We start from the raw sequence: 21,714 nt of genomic DNA on the forward strand, positions 1-21,714 counted from the left end.
TATTACTACCGGTACCCCCTTCCCCAGCATGTTTCTCGCACAAGCTTTACAGCTCGATTAGTGGCAACCAATCAGACGGCCAGTCTTCTGTGATTAACGTGACCTCAGCCAATCAGAGGCCTTGTTTTGACCAGCTGGGTAGTACCGGGCTACTTCTCTTAAACTTCGGCGGCTTCAAAGACGAAGGTGAGTGTTTTATTCCTCCTGGCAGGTAAAAACGGCTCCTATCGTCCGTATGATGGAGTCCAGGTGAAGCTGCTCCCAGCTGACGGACACACAGCCTCCACCTACCCAGCCCGGGCGGCTGGCTGACGCTACTTCCGAGTATCTGGAGTAGCTAGCAGTCCGCTAACCGCTAGGATTAAAGTATATTGAATTTATTAGCTGTGAAACGAGCCGGCAGAGCCTCCACCTGAAGCTCACGGAGCTCGGTGTGTTTGCGGAGACGCCGTCGGCGGTTATATGGAGTTTGCTGCCTCGGTCAACCCGTTAGTGCCTCCGTTAGTTTCCTAACGGGGAAGCTAGCAGTTAAATAAACTGGATTTCACATGAGCTTCCGCTCAATTTAAATCCTTGTTAACGTTCAACGTTGTTCTCGCGAGAGACGATGCCGAGTCACCAAAATCCCCTCATAAAATCTGATATTTACCTTTTACCGAAAACCCTTACTTGCTGAAATAAAACCCGAGGTACTTTTCAAAGCAGGAGGCGTTGTTCTTCAATTCGGCATTCATTTAATCTATATATAGTATTTTATTATTGGCTACTTGATGCTGATTCTTTCTGTAAATTATGAGTTTAGTTTTATGTATGAAGTGATTCCAATAACATCCATGATTAAATAAAATCTGCACAGTGTGGATTCATGTTTCTCCCACGCTGTCCTAAAGAAAAGTGACCAGTTTATGCCGATTATCACAGTCAGCGCTGATACATTTATTTCCAGTGAATTAGTCATTGATAACTTGTTAATGTGTGTGTCTCACTGCAGAGGACTCTCCAAAATGCCTCAGACCAGCAAGTCGAGTGGTGCTGGTGCTGCCAGTCCAGCATCTGCGCCAGACCAAGGTGAGCCTCCGCCCCCAGAGGGCGCCAGGGCTCAGGTGGCTGCTGGAGACGGGGAGGAAGGAGCCACTGTAGACGACCACGGAGACCTAGAGATCGTCAAATCACCTAGTGACCCAAAGAGATACAGGTGAGTGACACAAGCATTTATTCAACCCATGATGAGGGTTCAAATGCAACCAGAAAACTGCTGAGTCCAACTGACAGTTTAACCCCACAGACCTCCATTTCAGGTGTTTGCTTCACAAGTGAACTCCTACCTGTGATTGGTTGAAACAAAAGTGCTCCAGCCAGTGAACTGTTAGAAATACTTTGTTTTGCCCCCCCCCCCCAGGCTGTTATTTGTGTAAGGTCCTCCTGAAGGTTCATTTTATTTTTCATTTCAGAAAATTAGTGTTCGTTTCTGCATTTCTTTCAGGCTTTGCACTTTGTTTCTCTCAGTTTAGTCTGACGCCTCTCTGACAGGAACGTCAGTGTTTAAAGTTGTTACCTGAGATCCAGGTGTGACGTTACTTGAGCGTTCACTGTATAAACTCTTCTGGTCTCCTGCAGATACATCGAGCTGAGCAACGGCCTCCGAGCACTCCTCATTTCCGACTTCAGTGGGGCCGACGGGGAGGGAGGCGATGGAGAGTCGGCAGAGCAGGAGGAAGAGCAGGAAGAGGAGGAGGGTGGGGAAGAAGATGAAGGGGACTCAGGTGAGGGCTCAGAGGAGGAAGAAGGGGACAGAGCAGAGGAAGAGCAGGACAGCGACTTTGAAGAGCTGGAAGAGGAGAACCCAGTGAAGAAGAAGAAGAGCTCTGAGAAGCAGGTGGGTGTGTGGAGGATGGGTGATGAAGGCTCATCCTCTTCCTTGGAGTGTCTCTGAACAAAAACAGTTTAACTACGTCAGCTCTCTGTGACAGATCCACCGGCAGTGACCCTTATGTGTTTTCAGGCTGCAGCAGCTCTGTGCATTGGTGTGGGGAGTTTCAGTGACCCTGATGAGCTGCCCGGCCTCGCACACTTCCTGGAGCACAGTGAGTGTGAACGTCATCGCAAACATCACCTGAGCTTGTCGTACAAACGATCATCCATGGTTTTAATTAGAATAAAACTTTATTAATGAGATGTGAAAGTCAATGAACAGTCATCATCAGGTGTCTGTTTCCAGCGTCAAACCTACCCACCCAAATCTACCCACTCTCACGGTGCACTAACACCAAACACGAAGCAATCGTACACCTCGCCTCACTCACATGAATACAGCTGCGTTGGCCCTCACAGCCAATGGGACAAGGAGGAGTCCAGCCAACAGCTGGAATCAAATTAAACATCCATGTTTTCAGAAGGGATTGCAAAGTCCTCACTTTCCTCCACGTGCTTTCATTGTTGAATCGTGCAGCTCCAGCTATCCCTTAAACAGCGTCACTAAACCCCGCCTCACCGCCTCAGGAGAATCCTGATGATGCAGCACAAAGAGACTTTATTACAGAAGCTAAAATGCAAATGCAAACTTGCCTCTGTTAGCAGTACCTGTTGTAAGTTATGAGTAAATAACATGAATTTACTGAAATCACTGGAGAAACTTTAATATTAAAATGCTGCCAAAATATTAGAAACATGCTTTTTTTCACTTGTATGAGTACTGCTGGAAAAAGAAGCTGTAAACGTGGTCAGTTCAGCCTGTGTGGCTTCGATCCGAGCCTCCAAAAGCTCATCAGGAAGTCCTCACTATAAAAAAAATGATTTTCCCTTTGAGAAATGTTTAAAAAGCTAAAGACTTCCTGCTGCAAAGGGAACATCTGGGTGCACAAATCAGCACAGTCTGACTCTTACAGGTTGTTCTGACGCGTGGTGACGCGGCACTGACTTTTTAAGTGGTATTTCCCACGTAGCTGCTTTCACCAGCAGCCTGAAATAATCCAGACATCACCGTGAGGAGCCTCAAACATCTGAACGTTAACACGTTAACCTGCTGGACCTACAGACGATTACGTAGTTTAAACCCAGGATTGGGTCACAAGTTGCCAGGAGCTGCTGGCAACTTGTGATTGGCCAGCAGAGACAAGCTCTGACCGCTCTGTGCTTCTTCCTCCTCCTCCCCCTCAGTGGTGTTCATGGGCAGTGAGAAATACCCGGCGGAGAACGGCTTCGACGCCTTCCTGAAGAAGCACGGCGGCAGTGACAACGCCTCCACAGACTGCGAGCGGACCATCTTCCAGTTCGATGTGCAGAGGAAGCATTTCAGAGATGCGCTCGACAGGTGAGCTCCTCGGGTTTCCTGTTACCTGCTGTTCGTGGGATCCGCTGTGAGCTTTCAGGCGTGTGAAGGCAGCGCCCTCGCTGCGAGCGGACGGAAGCTCTTTGGGCCATCTGGACCTCTGATGGGAGGTCAGCTGTTCACTGCAGACGCTGTGAGGTAACATTGTCCTGAGGCTGTTTTTAGAGCAGCGGACAGACGGACGGCTGAGGACACGAGCGATCTGGAGGATGGAGAGGCTGTTATACCCACTGTTTCCCGACATGTATTTGTGGTTCAGAAATATCAGAAACTGTTAAAAAGTTACCACATTCTGCTGTCTCTGTGTGTACACTGCCAAAAACAGCTCTATTTGAAATAAGCCAAATACTCTTAAATCTGACAAAATTGTGTTGTTTTGAGAAGAAAAATCTGCCAGCAGCGGTTGCTCAAATCCAGGCCGGCCGCTCTCAGCTGTCAAATACAGTTCTTAAATTGAAAAGTTGTCTCGTTCTTCCAGAATAAGATTATTTTTCTTATTTAAAGAGTACGGTTAGATTAATTTGCTAATTTTAAGGAGCAACATTTGCTTTCCCCATTGGCAAATTTTTTTTTTGTCAAAACAAAACAATTTTGTCAGATTTAAGAATATTTGGCTTATTTCAAGCAAAGCTGTGTTTGCAGTGTACCCTGTAACTGGTAAATAAAGCTGGAAATGAGCTGAAAGATCTTATTGAGAAAAAGCTAGACATTTTTTTCTAGATTGAGCTTAATGTTCTTGTGCAAAACTTGCTTGTTAAGAATATGTTTTCTTTTTAGACAAAAAATAAGAAAAAAAGTCCGTAACCAAGGTTTTTTACTTTCTTGAAAATCGTTTTTTTGCAGTGTCATCAGCTTATTTGTTTCCCATGTCCTCTGCTTGGCAGACATTTCCTTAACATTCAGGGACAAATGTTAACATTTCAAATGAAGAGGGTCGCCGTTTACAAAAAGGAGGAAAAGCAGCTTAACTGTTACACTCCGGCCGCCTGGTCATTGTAAAAATCACACACATTAGTGTCATGAGCTTAAACTTAAGCTCTCCTACCAGACAAACTGTTGGACACAATATTTAAACTACACATATTGCTGCCTTTCTCAGTCTCAGCTGACACACCAGCTGTGGCTCTGACGTCCTGTCTGCGTTTCAGGTGGGCTCAGTTCTTCATCTGTCCTCTGATGATCGAGGACGCCGTCGACAGAGAGGTGGAGGCTGTCGACAGCGGTGAGTCCAAACATGTTTAAATATTAAAATCTGCCATACATTACGGCGCCCTCTCGCGGTCTTCTCCTCCCTCTCTTTACATCTCCCTCTGTGATGTCACTTCCTGTCCTCTGAACCTCAGAGTTTCAGCTGGCGAGGCCGTCCGACTCCCACCGGAAGGAGATGCTGTTTGGGAGTCTGGCCAAACCGGGACACCCGATGAGCAAGTTCTGCTGGGGTGAGAACACACACACACACACACACACACACACACACACACACACACACACACACACACACACACACACACACACAAGCTGACTCCACTGGCTTTGTTTGATGGTTCAGTCTGATCAGGGCTCAGTAACAGGGAACTTTTCATGAAGGTGTAGTAACACGTATTTAACAGATGTCTAAATCAGTGGGCTTGGGCTCATAGCCTATAATCTGCTAGGTCTGTTTTCAGTTCGTTTGCTGCACCTGCTGCATTGTGTTTCCTGCCCAGGCAGACCTGCACACACTTGTTGGTTGTGGACAGATTTTTGTGTTTAACAGGTGTCGTTTTGTTCCCGTCAGGTAACGCTCAGACATTAAAGCACGAGCCCCGAGAGAAGCAGATCAACTCCTACGAGCGGCTCAGGGACTTCTGGAGGAGATATTACTCAGCTCAGTACATGACACTCACTGTTCAGTCCAAAGGTAACAGTAGAACCGCCACCATGCCGGTCTGTCACATGTTTTCACTCTGAGTCTGTGGGCAGGACTTGTCCTGCTGATGAGCTGAGTTCAGCCTTGCACCTGTTTATTCCTAATGTGTCACAGAAAGCAGCAAAAACACAAAGTGCCAACAGACTGGACTGAACGCTGTTTATTTATAGAGTAAAGTTCAGCTTTAAACTGAAACTGCGGATAGAAACGAGCTCTGTAACAGCTGGATCACAGTGTTTGTGTTCTTCAGAGACTCTGGACACGCTGGAGGAGTGGGTGAGGGAGATCTTCATCAGGGTGCCCAACAAGTAAGACTAAGACAGACACACACACACACACACACACACACACACACACACACACACACACACACACACACACACACACACACACACACACAAATATTTAAGTGATGTCACATGTCTGCATCCAATCACGTGTTGCTGTAGAAACCCTGAACTTTGTTCTGTGTAGAATTAATAAACAGTGATCATCAGAATCTTTAAATGAATAAATGATGAGTTCTTTCATCAGTTAAACCTGTTGATCAGCTTCTTACCTGATCTGTTTAAAGTGAAGAGGTTTGATATTTATTGATATTGATTAGTGGACAGAGTGCTGATCACATGGATCAGTAATGGAAATTATGTCAACGTGCCTGTGTTTGTTTCCAGCGGTGAACCTCGACCTGACTTCTCTCACCTGCAGCAGCCGTTTGACACGCCGGCCTTTAACAAACTCTACAGAGGTGACTCATACTGATTATTGATTTTTATGTCATGTTGTTGTTATTATTAGCAGCAATCCTTTGGTTATGAATATGGAGCATGAGCACCTGCTGCTTCCAGGTGTGTTTCCTGTCCCTGTTGTAGCACCTGGTTTATCACCTGTGGCTCAGCATCAGGTCGTCCTTAGTAAAACTGAGAGAGGCAGAAATCTGAATCTAAATCTAAACACCTCACAGTCAGGAGGAGACCCACACCCTGATCAATACAGTTTATCAGAATCAACCTGTAATCACTAATGTCAATCTCTCGGGCCAATAAGACTATAACACTTAGATAACACTTCCCCTCTCTGACTGGCCAGTCTTCCATCACCTGACAGCAGAGTTCCAGGAAGTGAAGCCATTCGGTTTCCTCCCACATTGTTTCCATGGAGACGTCCTGAAACTCTGATAGTAATGATGTTTCAGTGAGAAATTGGGATTGATGAAGACTGCTTGTGTGTTGCAGTGGTGCCTGTGAGGAAGGTTCATGCTCTGACCATCAGCTGGGCCGTCCCGCCACAGGGGAAGCATTACAGGTGAGTCACTTTCTGACCTTTAACCCTCGACTGTTCAGCGCAGCCGGCTGGGATGTATCACAAGTTAAAGAGCAGGAGTCTCAGTCAGCTCGCACTCAGATTTCATTGCACAGCAATCACTGATCACCATTTTGATCGTAACACGCAGCCTGGCTAGTGCACGTGGCTGTAGTCTAACATCATAGTCACCATCAGTAAGACGAATCCTCAGTTTGAAGCTGTTTACTCTCCTGAATGAATCTGAAAGTTTTCCTTGTGCATCAGGAAATAGACCAATTCAGACGTGTTCTCAATCAGGAAATACTCAGCGTGTTGCAGAAAACACGATGACCACTCACTCGCTTTGACATCACTGAACTCTTAGATGCTTTATCCTCACATCATCGCAGACCGCCGTCACACAAAGCTTGTAGTGTTGAACGTCCGGTCTGATGTTTGTGTGTGTGTGGATTGCGGCTCGGTCATTTGAAATGTTCACAGCTGAGTGTGTGAACACGTTTGTTTGTGTTCCTGTGTCAGAGTGAAGCCTCTTCATTACATCTCCTGGCTCATCGGACATGAAGGGACCGGCAGCATCCTGTCGCTGCTCAGGAAGAAGTGAGTCATGAAAACAGACGTGTGAACGAAGGAAGGCACTGCCCTGTGTATGTGTGTTCTGTGTTTATAAGTATGACTGTGTGTGTGTGTGTGTGTGTGTGTGTGTGTGTGTGTGTGTGTGTGTGTATGTGCAGATGCTGGGCTCTGGCGCTGTTTGGAGGAAATAGTGAGACCGGCTTTGACCAGAACACCACCTACTCCATCTTCTCCATCTCCATCACTCTCACTGATCAGGGCTACCAGAACTTCTACCAGGTACACACACACACATACATACATGTTGGGTTTTCATATCTTGCTTTCCCTAGCCCCTTACCGTAACCACAACCATAACCTAACTGTAACCCTGACACTAAAACCACATTTTGAGTCTCAAAAATGCCTTCAAACTTAAAAAACTTAAAAGATATTAAACTTCTAATTTTTGGTTGCCACAAAGATATGAGTACATGCTCACACACACACAAAAATGTGTTTGCTGATGTAAAAGCTTAGGTTTGGGGCCTCACCGTGCTGCTGTTCTCTCTGCAGGTCGTCCACTTTGTGTTCCAGTATCTGAAGATGCTGCAGACTCTGGGCCCCCAGCAGAGGTCAGGCTTAAAAACCTAATTCCCATCTCAGCTGCAGACGTCCATAGACGATGTTTTCTAGGTCAAATCTGGTCATCATCATTTAAAAACAATTCTATTTAGGATTTATGTTGTTGTTGAAAGACTATAAGTCATCTTTGCAAGCTGTTCCAAAGGTGTGAATTTAGCCCAATTCCAGCTGTGACTTCCTGTTTTCCCTCTGAGCAGCTTCCTGTTGATTAGAGCTCTAATTGACATCTGATTGGCTCAGACGTAGAAGCTAAAATCTGTCACGTTTGGTTGAAAAGTGAGAGCTCAGCAGATGTCTCCATTACACCATTCTTCTGTTGAAAATCAGGTGTGTTGTTGCTGACATTGTATTTATGTATGATCACGCCACCGCACACCATCCACTCAGCGTCCACCGTCACTCATCTTTAAATCTACAAACATGTTTGTGTCGTTTCTCTTTTATCTCCATGTAAGTTTCTGTATCATTGTGAGCAGCATGCTGAGATGATCCATGCAATGATCCATGAGCGTCTGATAGTTTGAACTTACTGTTCCCTCGTCCTCGTGCGGCGTGTTGCTACAGCATTTAGTGAGGAAGAGGCATCCTCTCACTGAAAACCACACCCACACTGGACAGGAGATCTTTCTTCTACACATCACTTAACCTAAGTTGTCTATTTAGGGTTTAGAGACTCAGCTGCACATGCTCACATTCCGATACACCATACAGGCATCATACATGTTTTGCTCCTTTGTATCTGCTGTTGCAGTGCTGGATGTTCATATTAAACCGTAGTAATAATGAGGTCAGTGTATGTGCAGTAGTCTCTGTGAGCCAGCAGCTCAGATTGCTCGTTACCTCGGTGAACTGACATCACCGTGTCACAGATTTCTTTCAGACACGGCACGCTCAGAAATGAGAGAAGATCTACAGTTTCTGCTGCAGGTTCAGACTCTGGCGTGTTCAGATGGATCTGAGGAGGTTCAGGTTCAGTTTGTTTTTTAGAACTTTCACACTGGCCAGATGAGTGGGTTGTCCTAACAAACTCCAGCCCCTCTGCAGGCTTTCAGAAGCTGTCCAATCAGAAGAAAGTTGTATTGGAATGGGAGGGGCTAAAGCATCACTTTTCAGACAGGATGAACCGCAGGGCTAGACCCAGTTTAACATAAGGAAGGATTATTTTGAAGTCTGAGAATAAAACTGTGGAACGGCTTTAATCAAACTAACACTAACTAACACTCATTAGATAAACTAACACTAACAGACACACAGTCTGCAGTACCACATCCAATCAGAAAATCCCATCTGTAATGAAGAGCACCGTAATTGGATCGATTTATTGTTAATTTTCTTCTGTAAAAGATGCTTAAACAGAACTTCAGTGAAGGGCAGAGTTCTTATCACACACTGAAGTCAGATGTTATGTGATGAGGGGACATGGCACTTCTGGTGGGAGGAGCCAGACACTTGTTGAGGAAGCTATGATGTCATCAAACTTTGTGAAAAATGACGTCCAGGAAAAAAATCTTTTTAAGCGTTAATCTGGGACGAAGTCACCGAGCTCTGAGATTATTTTATTTTATCTGCTTTTATTTCTTTTTCTTTGTCTGAATGAAATCCTCTGTTTCTGCTTTCTTTATTTTTCAGGATCTATGAGGAAATTCAGAAGATCGAAGCCAACGAGTTCCACTACCAGGAACAGGTAGAGGTATTGCACCACAGACACACAGTCAGGCTGAAGTGATGTGAGCTCAGGGAGGAGAGCAGAGGCTGAAGGTAGACACTCAGAGGAGGAGAAGGCGCTTCATCAGGGACAGCAGAGACAGAGTAGGACAGAAACGATAGAGCCAAGCGTTGTGTAACTCCTCATGATGAGCTTCACTCTTTACTGTCTTTCTCTGTGAAACGCTCACTTCCAATTGTGTTGGGCAGACGGATCCCATCGAGTTTGTGGAGAACATCTGCGAGAACATGCAGCTGTTTCCCAAACAGGACTTCCTGACCGGAGACCAGCTCATGTTCGAGTACGACCCCCAGGTGAGCATCACCGTGATCCGGATCTTGATCCAGAATCAGTGCAGTAATCTGTCCTGTGCAGAGTTTACGCTCTCAGTGAACTGTTTGTGTTGTCAGGTGATCAACGCCGCTCTGTCCCTGCTGAAACCCGACAGAGCGAATCTGCTGCTGCTGTCGCCGGAAAACGAAGGCTGCTGCCTCCTCAAAGAGAAATGGTTCGGTACCTGCTACAGCGTGGAGGGTACGACGCTTTAACCACAGCACAGTTACTCTGTTAGTCTGCACCAAGGAGCGCGTAGCTAAAAGCTAACCCTAACCCTGAGGCAGGGGGAGGTCGTCGTGTTGGGAGGGCATGAAGCGCTTATTATTTTCATCACTTAACTCACACAGACCATTTTTATACGCTACTATAGTAACATCAAACTTCACCTTCGAGAACGTGGAGGTCTGAGGTGAAACGACTGTTTAGTTTAGTTTTTCAGCAAACAGTTGAACAAAATAACAACAAACGTTTGTGTGCATGAAGCTGCAAAATTTGTTGTGTCGACATTACTGATACGTGCGATTTTAAATCATTTATGGAGTAAATGTCTGCTTTGAAACAGAGTAAAGCTGTGAAGGCGACTTTGAGTCCTACCTGTTTGTGTAAATGTCTCAAATTTAAAATAATAAATAACGTAATAATAAACGTACAGCAGCCTGATAGCTCAAAATTTTAAAAAAGCCAGATCCAGTGTAATTTAGACTAAATGCAAATCAGCTGTTTATGTTTTCATGTACAGCTGATTCGGCTGTGAACCAAACATGCTTGTGTTTGGGCTGTGAGAGGAGGAACATGCAAACTGCAGCACTCCTGTTTCTTCATCATAATAAAGATGACTGAAGAAATCTGCCGTTAAACCTGCTTCTTTGTTCACAAATGTCTTCATCATCGCCATTACTGCAAAGTCTTCACAGGAAACAGGAAGTGACCGGACAAGCCAATCAGAATTAAGTGGTGTGAAGTTAGCGCAGAGTTTAAAGTTTCAGGGGGTCCTCAGCGGTGACAGTCTGACCCTGTGACTGCTTCCTGTTTGTCGCTAAATGTGGGTGTGTTTGTTTTGTCTCGTCAGATATCCCAGAGGAGTGGGCTGAGCGCTGGGCTGGAGACTTCGAACTCAACCCTGAACTCCACCTGCCTGCTGAGAACAAATTCATCGGTCAGTGTAAACGCATTTGGCAGCTTCAGATGATGAATAGCAGCTCAGGCTGAGTCCACGTCAAGCTGATTTAGGATCAGCTGAAGGCTGAAAAGTTCAGATGTGCATCTTAGACTCCTACAGCAAAGCCGGGAACAAGTTTCCAGCCTTCGGAGAAGTTTAGATCTGAAATCAGTCAGGATTTAAGAATTTAAATAACAAAAAAAAAAAAACAATTTCTACATCCTGTAACATCACAGCGTAAAGCTGTACATCAGTACGTTTCAGTGTTTCAGTCATCACAGCATCATTACTGACAACCAATAAACTCAATCTTCTGGGTTTTTTGTCGCTTCTGCAGCAACGGATTTCACCTTGAAAACGTCTGACTGTCCGGACACAGAGTATCCTGTGAGGATTGTGAACAGCGAGCGCGGCTGTCTGTGGTACAAGAAGGACAACAAGTTCAAGATCCCCAAAGGTGAGCTGGGCCGGCCAGGTCTGCTGATGGAGCTGAACCAGAAAAGGGAAACCAAAGTTTGGACCAACCAACAATTCAGAACCAAATAATCTCACGTTTACCTTCATGTAAGACAAAAAAGCCATCACGGTTTAGCCCCGCCCTGAATCCTCTCCTGCTGCCTGGTCTTTTGCGACTCTAACGGGACCAAAATGAAGTTTGTGTTTTAGTGATTTAGACCTAACACCAGAAACTTATCAGGACAGACTTTCCTGAGCTCAGAGGCAGCTGAGCAGGAGAGTCACTTCCTTATAGACTTCTGTCCAGACAGACTTCTTTTTACAACAAGAGGAGTCGCCCCCTCCTGGACATTAGAAAGGGTTGCTGTTTAAGGAAGTGCTTTATTTACAGTCTGTGTCTGACAGTGAGCGAGTGCAGCAGAGTTAGAGGAGTTAATGTGCTAGTCTGACCTCTGCTGAGTCTGCAGCATCTTCAGGCACTGAGCACAAAGATGACGACCTGCAGAGTAAAAACTTTCAGTCAGTGTTTCAGTCCAAGTTTAAACCATAAATAAGATCTATACTGGTTTAATCAGACAGACCAGTTTAAACTATCCACCTGAAAACTGCTCAGACATTAAAGCTCAATTTTATCAGGACAGGCAGGTGGAACAGCTGCATCTTGTGGAGACTTGATGTCATTACACTTTATCCAAATAAGAGTGATGCGGTGTGATGTCAGCTCAATTAAAAACTGTATTTATACCTACAGTTACACAAAACACGAATCAGCAAGACGATAACAGCTGGAAACAGTCAGCTGTATCAGAATCTGTTTGGATAAATAATCACTGATGTGTTTTTATTTCAGCCTACATTCGCTTCCACCTGATCTCCCCGATGATCCAGAAGAGCCCAGAGAAGTAAGAGCCACCGACACACCTGAACATATTAGATCCACCTGCAGTGCAGCACAGTGTTACCTGGAAACAGTGACTGACACAAACATAGCTTCATGTGCTACATATTCAGCATTTGTTAAATTTGAGCGGCACAGATGGAGAGTGGGCTGAGCCTCACTAAAGTCTCTAAATCTGTCGATGCAGTCACCGAGTTATGAACAGAGAGGTGAGCAGAGCGTGGCGATCACAGCTCAGAGTGAGAGCTGCGCTCGGTCTGACGTGGTTCAAACGGACACGTAAAGAATTCAGATCTAGCAGTTCATTCACATTCTGAGATGATCACGATGATGATCATGATGATGAAGGTAACTCTCTCTTCTCCTCCTCCTCAGCCTGGTTCTCTTCGACCTCTTCGTGAACATCCTGGCTCATAACCTGGCAGAGCCGGCCTACGAGGCCGACGTGGCTCAGCTGGAGTACAAACTGGTGGCCGGAGAGCACGGACTGATGATCCGGCTGAAAGGCTTCAACCACAAACTGCCTGTGAGGACACACACAGACACTCAGACACACACATTTTGGTATGAAGGTTATTCCTGCTCTGCATGAACCTGCAGAATCAGCACTTGCAGCTCTGACAGTCTCCGTCTCTGCTTTTATCTTCTTTATTCTGAAAACCAAAGATTGCAGGAAGTGTCCTGCAGATGAGCAGGTACTTATTTAGGCATTTATACTAAAGCTTTTTCTAAATTAACTTAAACTTCAATCATCACCAGTCACATGTGATAAACTACTGAAGGGTTGCCCCATAAAATAAAATCCCACCGTCTTCGTGTCACTGAATTCTCACAAACTTCAGGAACTGTGAGTGCCGGTCTCTCTGATAATTCAATTCAATTTTATTTATACAGCGCCTAATCACAACAACAGTCGCCTCAACACGTTCTATATTGTAGTATAGAGACCTACAATAACACAGAGAAAAAAATGATCTCCAAAAGATAAAAGTCTCTACAAAACACATGGGTGAGTGCTCTATGCAGGTCTCATCAGCTTTTTTGTTGTGAAGGTTTGAATTTTGCTGAGAGTAGTTCGATGCTACTTGACTGTGAGGGTATCTGTTAGTTAAAGATGAAAGCACACAATAATGAAGTTGGTTTGATATCTGCGAGTCAGAGTGTTAAACATCATTTCAGCTGCTTTGTTTTCCTTCCAGCTGCTGCTGCAGCTGATCGTGGATCAGCTGGCAGACTTCAGCACCGAGCCGAGCGTCTTCACCATGTTCTCAGAGCAGCTGAAGAAGACCTACTTCAATATCCTCATCAAGCCGGACAGGCTGGGCAAGTACGTCCACACAGGCCTTTTGAGTTCAGTATCTAGAGGAGCGAGGGGTTGAACCAGTGATTAGTGGATGACCTTCTGAGGCACAGCTGCTCCTGAACCAGTTCTGTTCTGTTTTAACAGTAAATCGTGTCACATTTTAATAAGCTAATCAGAAACTTTTCCATCAAATAAACGATTCCCAGTGATTTCCATCAAGCTGTGTTCATGTTCTCTGCCCTGTGCTCAGTCAGAGCATGCTCACTGATGTCAGTATGTGGGCTCGTACATTTAAGAAGATAAGATAAGATAAGATAGAACTTTATTAATCCCTCAGGTGGATTCCTCTGGGAAATTCGGTTTCCAAATAGCACAGCACCAACAGAGCACCAAAGTTACAGAATGTGAGCAGAATACCATATAAATACAGAGACATATATAAATAAAGAGTATACAAAAGGAATAAATAGGAATAAGAATACAAGGGAATTGCACATTTCAAGTATTGAAGTCTATTGCACTGTTGGTTATTAACAAAAAGTATTTCACAGTGAAAAGGCACTACAGCTTAGTTGTTCCCCCCTCCTTTGTCCTCCTGTTTCCCCTCCCTCTCCCCTCCAGAGAGGAGTTAAACAGTCTGATGGCGTGTGGGACAAAGGAGTTTTTAAGTCTGTTGGTTCTTGTCTTTGGGAGAAGCAACCTGTCACTGAACAGACTCCTCTGGTTGTTTATGGCCGTGTGCAGAGGATGCCCAGCATTGTCCATAATGTCCAGCAGTTTTTTTTAGTGTCCTTTTCTCTGCCACTGTCACCAGAGTGTCCAGCTTCATGCCGACCACAGAGCCAGCCTTCCTGATCAGTTTTTCCAGCCTGGATGAGTCCTTCTTTGCTGTGCTGCCTACCCAGCACACCACAGCATAGAAAAGTACTCCAGCAACCACCGACTGGTAAAACATCCTCAGGAGCTTCCTGCAGATGTTAAAAGACCTCAGCCTCCTGAGGAAGTACAGTCGGCTTTGGGCTTTTTTATACAGGTGCTCTGTGTTGCATGACCAGTCCAGTTTGTTGTCCACCCACAGCCCGAGGTACTTGTACTTGTTGACCACCTCCTCCCCCTCTATCTGAACCGGCAGTGGACCTGCTCTGGACCTCCCGAGGTCCACAACCAGTTCCTTGGTCTTTGAGGTGTTGAGTTGCAGGTGGTTTGTGTGACTCCATGTGACAAAGTTCCTCACCAGACTTCTGTACTCCTCTTCCTGATCATCCCAGATACACCCCACGATGGCTGTGTCGTCTGCAAACTTCTGAATATAGCATAATTAAGAGTTATAGCAGAAGTCAGAGGTGTACAGGGTGAAGAGAAGAGGGGACAGCACAGTTCCCTGTGGTGCTCCTGCGCTGCTGACCACAGTGTCAGACGTGATGTCCTTCAGCCTGACGTACTGTGGTCTGTCAATGAGGTAGTCGGAGATCCAAGCGACCAGGCAGGGGTCTCCACCTGCATCCTGTTTAGTTTTTCCTGAAGCAGACAGGGCCGGATGGTATTAAAGGCACTGGAAAAGTCAAGAAACAGGATCCTGACCGTGCCTTTTCCCCCATCCAGGTGTGAGTGGGCTCTATGTAGGAGGTACAGGATGGCATCCTCCACTCCGACATCCGCCTTGTATGCGAACTGTAGTGGGTCCTGGGCATGCTGTAGCTTTTCACCTCCCGCTGTGCTGCTTTCATCTCCTCCTTCACTTTGCTCCTGAAAGCCTTCTTCTTCCTGTTGAGGACAGCCTTGACTTCCTGTTTTACCCACGGTTTGTTATTAGGATAACACCGTACCGTCTTAGCAGGGGCGACCGTGTCCACACAAAAGTTGAGGTAGTCTGTCAGACAGTGTGTCGCCCCCTCTATGTCCTCACCATGTGGGCTCAGAAGCACATCCCAGTCTGTGGTGTCATAGCAGTCTCTCAGAGCATCCTCCTTTTCTGGGGTCCATCTCCTGATGGAGCGTGTTGTGACCGGCTGCCTTTGGACGAGGGGTGTGTATTGTGGCTGTAGGTAAACCAGGTTGTGGTCTGACTTCCCTAGTGGGGGGAGGGGGGTGGCTCTGTATGCATCTCTCACATTGGCATACAGTAGGTCAATTGTCCTGTTGCTCCGTGTGGGACAATTCACAAACTGGTGAAAAGCAGCCAGAGTAGAATCCAGTGTGGCATGATTAAAGTCTCCAGATATAATAATGAAAGCCTCGGGGTGTTGTGTCTGCAGTCTTGCTGTAACTGTGTGTATTTCCTCTGTATTTCTGAGGGTTTGATCAGTATCGGCTCCCAAACTGAGCATTTCCTCTGAGGAGAGAGACTCCGTCTAAAGCGGAGCTGTAGGTGGATGTGATCAGTGTGGTGTTTCCTCTGCAGAGACATCCGTCTGCTGATCCTCGAGCACTGCCGCTGGTCCGTCATCCAGAAGTATCGCGCAGTCTCAAAAGGTCTCACTGTCGACGACCTCATGACCTTCGTCAGAGGGCTGAAGGCAGAGCTTTATGCTGAGGGGCTGGTGCAGGGAAACTTCACTAGTGCGGTGAGACACACACACACACACACACACACAGAGAGACTTGTTTTCATATAGTGAGGACATCTAAGGCTACGTTCACACTGCAGGTCTTAATGCTCAATTCAGATTTTTTGATCAAATCCGATTTTTTTTTTGTCTGCTTGTTCACACTACAAATAAAATGCGACTGCAAACGCTCTAAAGTGTGAACGCTCAAAGCGGCCCGCGTGCGCAAAAGAAGACGTCACACACAACGCGCTCTGTTTAGACCCAGAGCAAACACTATTGTTTGACTGATGGCCCTTAATATAAAGACTTCGGACTTCACGTTTCCCAATTTTTGCTTTAAGTTATTTTGTTATTTACATAATAATGTAGATAACCTAATAATTATCCTTATTGCTGTTAGAGGAGCGGTGCTTCAAAGGATAGTTGGTGATTTCTGTCAGAATCTGTAGATTATACAGTACAAATAAAATGTTCACGTTTCTCCAACGTTGTCTTCCCAACAGTTTCACTGACATCTACACTGGATGGCCAGGAAGCGTTCGCGATGTCTTCTCCGGCGCTGATAATTGGCGTCTGTCTTGTGTCAGTGACGTAAAAGACGGATTTAATGCGACTTCACCATTCAAACAGCAGTCGCTTTCTAAAACATCGGATATGTATCAGTACCACATACGAAAGTGAGCCAGATCGGATTTGAAAATATCGGATTTGTGCCGTTCACACTGTCATACCATGATCGGATATGGGTCGCATAGGGTCAAAAAAATCGGATTTGATGCGCTTTCGCCTGCAGTGTGAACGTAGCCTAATTGACATAATACTTTCCCTAGCCGGTTACCCTAACCATGAAAAATGAATGACTAATCCTCAGCCTAAACCTAAATTTAACCATAACCCAACTGTAACTCTGACACTAAAACCACATTTAGAGTCTCAAAAATGCCTTCAAACTCATGGGGAAAGGGCATTTTGTCCTCAAAAGGGCTGTTGGTCCCCACAAGTATAGTAGCATTCCAATTTTTGGTCCTCACAAGTATCTATAAACATGGTTCACATAGACACACACGCACACACAGCTGAGGTTAAAGGTAAAGTCTGTCAGCGTGTATCCTGGGACTGAGTTCCTCCTAAACAATATGCATCATAACAGATAAAACCTCCACAGCGGCGCTGCTATACGAGAAGAAGAAACAGGAAGTACCGAAAATGCTGTTTTCTCTAGGAAGTTTAATTTTTTTTTAAACTCTAGAATCTCTGCTTCTCTAAGTCCTGATTGTGTCTTCAACCGCAACAGGTTACAAAAATCGAGGTGTGTTGAAACGCCACCGATGTGCAGATCAGAATCAAGTAGAAGAATATTTAGTTCAGGTTGAAGGTCTGAGCTCACTGATGATGTCATTTCCTCCCACAGGAGTCCAAAGAGTTTCTGCGCTACTTCACTGAGTGAGTATCTGCTGCTGTTCATCAGTTCACAGAGACATCCTCAGTCCTCTAAATGACGTCAGCGAGGTTTTACAGATTCAGGGAAGAGTTCAGCTTTCTGCTCTGATGTCACACCAACCTGTGTGCAGGAAGCTGCAGTTCCAGCCGCTGCCTGCAGACGTCCCCGTGCTGTTCCGGGTGGTGGAGCTGCCGCTGGAACATCATCTCTGCAAAGTGAAATCTCTCAACAAAGGAGACGCCAACTCTGAGGTCACCGTCTACTACCAGGTAAAAAAAACAAAAAACACACCACAGAACTGCTGATTCCCGCTTTGTCCAATAGGGGGCACTCTCAAGCTCGTCCAGAATGAACAAAACTGTAAATTTCATGATGTTCATCCTGGTTTTGATTGAAGAGCTCAAGACAACAGATATAATTCTATTTTTTATATTTTTGTGGTTTTATTTCAGTAAAATGCCTTAGTGCGAGTATCGGGGACAGCGCCACGAGTTGCTTTACAGCATCCTCTATTTTAATTTGGGGCATGAAGCCAGCAGCGGTCTCCTGATAGTATCACCTTCAATCACAACCAGCTGCTTCCTGCTGGGCTTTAATTCTGTGTGTGTGTGTGTGTGTGTGTGTGTGTGTGTGTGTGTGTGTGTGTGTGTGTGTGTGTGTTGCAGTCCGGGCTGAAGAAGCTCAGAGAGCACGCTCTCATGGAGCTGATGGTGGTGAGTGTCGCCTCAAACACTGAACACAAGTTTAACATTTAGAAGCAAACTGAATAAATCCAGATCGTTCAGGTTCACAAAGTTCTGTGACTCCACCCATAAGAACCTGTAGCCAATGTAAAGATGGACGATCACCCCTCTAAGGTCGTCTCCCTGTACACCTGCTCTGACCACTCACCCTGTGATTTGACCTCAAACACGTTCGCAGAGCAAACACGAGCCTCTGCTCTGGTGAGGAAGGGGCGGTCAGCACAGGACTAACAGGAAGATATTTAAAAGGTTCAGAGGAGACCGCCTTCAAGGAAAGATCATCCAGGTTTAAGCAAGTGGGGTTTTTAAATCTGGGTGAAGTGATGAAGCTTTTAGATCACACCTCATACACATTAATTTTATCAAGCTAACACCTGTTCACTGGTACGTATTCTGACTGAAACTACAGGAAGTGAACTCGTTACAGCTTCCTGTTTGAAGTTTATGTGTGTGTTCACAGATGCACATGGAGGAGCCCTGCTTCGACTTCCTGAGGACGAAGGAGACGCTGGGGTGAGTGTTCTTCCGGTTAACTGTCACACTGATTCAAACCACAGCATCAATGGGCCTTGACCCATTGTTGTGATCTGTACGCTCGAGTGGGATGGCCTTCGTTGTCCTCCAGGAGGTTTGTTCACTGGTGCATCTTTATTTATAAGGCCCTGCTTGGACAAATGCCCACCTACATTTGCGATCTGCTCACACGGAGGAGTACTGTTTCTTACAGCCTGCGTTCAAGCGATCTTTTTTTGCTCAATGTTCCATTTGCAAGAACTGAACTGGGAAAGAAGGCTTTTACTTATGCTGCCCCTTTCACATGGAACATGATGCAAAAAGACTGGAAGATAGCAGATCTTATTTCATTAAATGCTTTTAAGTCCAGATTGAGAGAGCCAGAGAAAAATGTTTTTAAAATGTAATTGTTATTTATAATATGTATGTAACTTTGTAATTTCAACATGTTGTCGCCTCTTGGCCAGGACTCCCTTGAAAAAGAGGTTTTTAATCTCAATGGGACTTTTCCTGGTTAAATAAAGGTTAATAATAATAATCATCATGTTGATAAAGCAGGTTTCCTGAAACAGGTTTCCATAGCAACACAATCACTGATAATGAGAACCTCCATCAGTGAACAACTCTCAGGAATAATTAACAGGAAAGGAGATCCCACCTTAACGTCAGCTGAATAAAATCAGAAACCTTTAATAACAAACAATCACGTGTTCATATCTGTGTCACACAGACTGGAGTGTGAGCTGCTTTTACATTCAAAGAAACAGCAGGGGGCGCTAAAACGCAGAACTCCCAACATCATCACTGAGTTTTTAACTTGCTGACCTCTGACTTCCAGGTACCAGGTGTACCCCACCTGCAGGAACACGTCGGGTGTGCTTGGATTCTCCGTCACCGTGGAAACTCAAGCCACAAAATTCAGGTGAGGATACCTGTGTGAATTTAGCTGAGGTTTTCAGGTGAGCCAGTTTAAAGCTTCTATTGGTCCTCCTCACAGCTCCGAGTTCGTCGAGGCAAAGATCGAGGAGTTCCTGGTGAGTTTCGGTGAGCGTCTGTCGGGTCTGAGCGACGAGGCCTTTGGGACTCAGGTGACGGCGCTCATCAAGCTGAAGGAGTGCGAGGACGCACACCTGGGGGAGGAGGTGGACCGCAACTGGTTCGAGGTGGTCACGCAGCAGTACGTCTTCGACCGGCTCAACAAGGAGGTGATGCTCATGTTTCTGCATCTGCATGTTACTTTACCAACATCCACCCATCCATCCACCTAGTCTCTTTTCTGTTTATGTAATTCAGGGTTGCAGTGGAGGTGGAGCCTATCCCAGCTAAGTTGAGATGGATGAATGTGAATCTTACCAGAAGTCATGCTATGAAGTTTTCTCTCAGCATGTTCTACAGGCTCAGGTTTAACCAAACCAGCCAGTGACCGTGCCAGTGCTGGTGAATGGCCTACCGACCACTCACTCTTACAGCTGGGATGGGCTCCTCCTTCCCTGAAACTCTGAACTGGATAAGTGGTAAAGGAAATGGATGGATGGATCTATTGCGAGTTTGTCCCGGGAATTTGATGCTGAGAGGCTGTGTTGCTGGTTCTGGTCCCAGTTGATGACCGACTGTGGTTTGCGTTGCAGATTGAGGTTCTGAAGACGTTCACCCAACAGGAGCTGGTCTCCTGGTTCCTGGAGCACAGAAACAACAGCAGCAGGAAGCTCAGCGTGCATGTGAGTAAACAGGAAGCAGTATTTCTCTCTGAGCTGCGTTTGTAAGAAACAAGCTGTTTCAGTAAAGTTGAGTTGTTAAAGTCACACTCTTTATTTTCCTTCCTGTTCCTGTCTGCACTCAGGTGGTCGGCTTCGGCGTGGAGGAAGGTGATCAGAGCACCACCTGCAGCCCAGATTCTGCTACCTCGTCCTCGGCCTACGGTGAAGTGAGCGAGCTGACATTTGTGCCGACCTCGTCGCCATCTCTTCAGGACACCACGCTCATCACCGACATCAGAGCTTTCACCTCCTCCCTCCCCCTCAACCCCTACCACAAAATCATCAACTAGGCTACACCCCATAAAAGTGAAACACCTACTGATTGGTCATGTTTCTGCTGTGTCCTTTTCCTCTCTGTGATTGGTTACAACAGTGCTACATTCACTTCTTGTGGGAACTAATATGCTCTGAGAATCAGATTTCAGGTCAGTTTTGGACAAAGAGTCCAGAAAAACTACAATCATGGCACCTTCATGGGTCCGATGAAATTCCCCTCCTTGTAGCTGTCAACTGTGAAATAATGATTTTTCCCACAAGACATGAATGCAGCGTGATGACTCAGGGCTGTGGTATCAATAAAGTCATTATTTTACTTGTAAACACACACGTGTTCTTCCTGTTATGCTCACTCCATGCTTCAGTTTGTCCTTCAGTAATAAAACATTTAAAGACATTTCATATTTCATCTCCAACTTCTTGTTTTCATTTGGAAAAAAATCAGAAATAAAGCAGACAAAAAAGGCAATCATTGACCTCCCTTAATATCACTGACTATATAAAAACTATAATAAATCCTCAGATTTTTGGAATCCTGCAGTTTAGAAATTGGAATAACCACTAATAAAAATAACTCTTAGCTAGAATATGAGCTTAAATGAGTGGGAGTACATGCAGTGTTAAGTTTAACATATGCTTGGATAATGTGAAAGGACGCACAGGAGAACTGTTTCTTCTTTCTCGCTTTTTTATCCCCAGTAGTCCACACATTTATCACCGTATTTGATTCGTTGTTTTATTAGTTATTTAGTTAGTCTGATAACCTTTTTAAAAAGGCACACAAATGCAACAATCTCATTACTTAAGTTTACTGTTAATATAATCAGACAATGGACTCA

The 21,714-nt window shown here is 45.4% G+C and overlaps 1 protein-coding gene across 2 annotated transcripts; it reads left to right on the plus strand.

The window, feature by feature from the left end:
* The first annotated feature begins 80 nt into the window (after positions 1-80).
* On the plus strand, positions 81-21,277 carry LOC120738661 (nardilysin-like). Of its 2 annotated transcripts, XM_040040023.1 has the most exons (31): positions 81-186; positions 992-1,195; positions 1,618-1,876; positions 2,003-2,084; positions 3,157-3,310; positions 4,477-4,550; positions 4,672-4,767; positions 5,106-5,228; positions 5,488-5,545; positions 5,912-5,985; positions 6,473-6,542; positions 7,062-7,139; positions 7,274-7,394; positions 7,671-7,729; positions 9,369-9,423; positions 9,654-9,758; positions 9,855-9,978; positions 10,850-10,936; positions 11,277-11,396; positions 12,246-12,297; positions 12,669-12,819; positions 13,493-13,620; positions 15,998-16,160; positions 17,557-17,588; positions 17,717-17,855; positions 18,252-18,299; positions 18,790-18,842; positions 19,681-19,764; positions 19,840-20,047; positions 20,471-20,560; positions 20,683-21,277. In XM_040040023.1, exons 2-31 carry the CDS (start codon positions 1,005-1,007, stop codon positions 20,887-20,889), a joined length of 3,285 nt encoding a protein of 1,094 aa, XP_039895957.1. In that variant the 5' UTR covers positions 81-186; positions 992-1,004; the 3' UTR covers positions 20,890-21,277. The 2 variants fall into 2 exon arrangements, with proteins under 2 accessions (XP_039895957.1, XP_039895958.1); XM_040040024.1 differs by lacking the exons at positions 19,681-19,764; positions 19,840-20,047; positions 20,471-20,560; positions 20,683-21,277 and adding an exon at positions 19,380-19,674 and having other exon boundaries at positions 18,790-18,887.
* Positions 21,278-21,714: the final 437 nt, after the last annotated feature.

This window comes from Simochromis diagramma, unplaced genomic scaffold (genome assembly GCF_900408965.1).
Source record: "Simochromis diagramma unplaced genomic scaffold, fSimDia1.1 OVJJ01000026.1, whole genome shotgun sequence".
Lineage (NCBI taxonomy): Eukaryota > Metazoa > Chordata > Actinopteri > Cichliformes > Cichlidae > Simochromis > Simochromis diagramma.

What these genes read in the sequence shown, in the direction of transcription:
- LOC120738661 (XM_040040023.1), top strand. Translation starts at nt 1,005, where the DNA reads ATGCCTCAGACCAGCAAGTCGAGTGGTGCTGGTGCTGCCAGTCCAGCA. An exon ending in TGTTCGAGTACGACCCCCAG is followed by an intron (nt 9,759 to 9,854) that starts GTGAGCATCACC and finishes TTGTGTTGTCAG; the next exon opens with GTGATCAACGCCGCTCTGTC. An exon ending in CTCTCATGGAGCTGATGGTG is followed by an intron (nt 18,300 to 18,789) that starts GTGAGTGTCGCC and finishes GTGTGTTCACAG; the next exon opens with ATGCACATGGAGGAGCCCTG.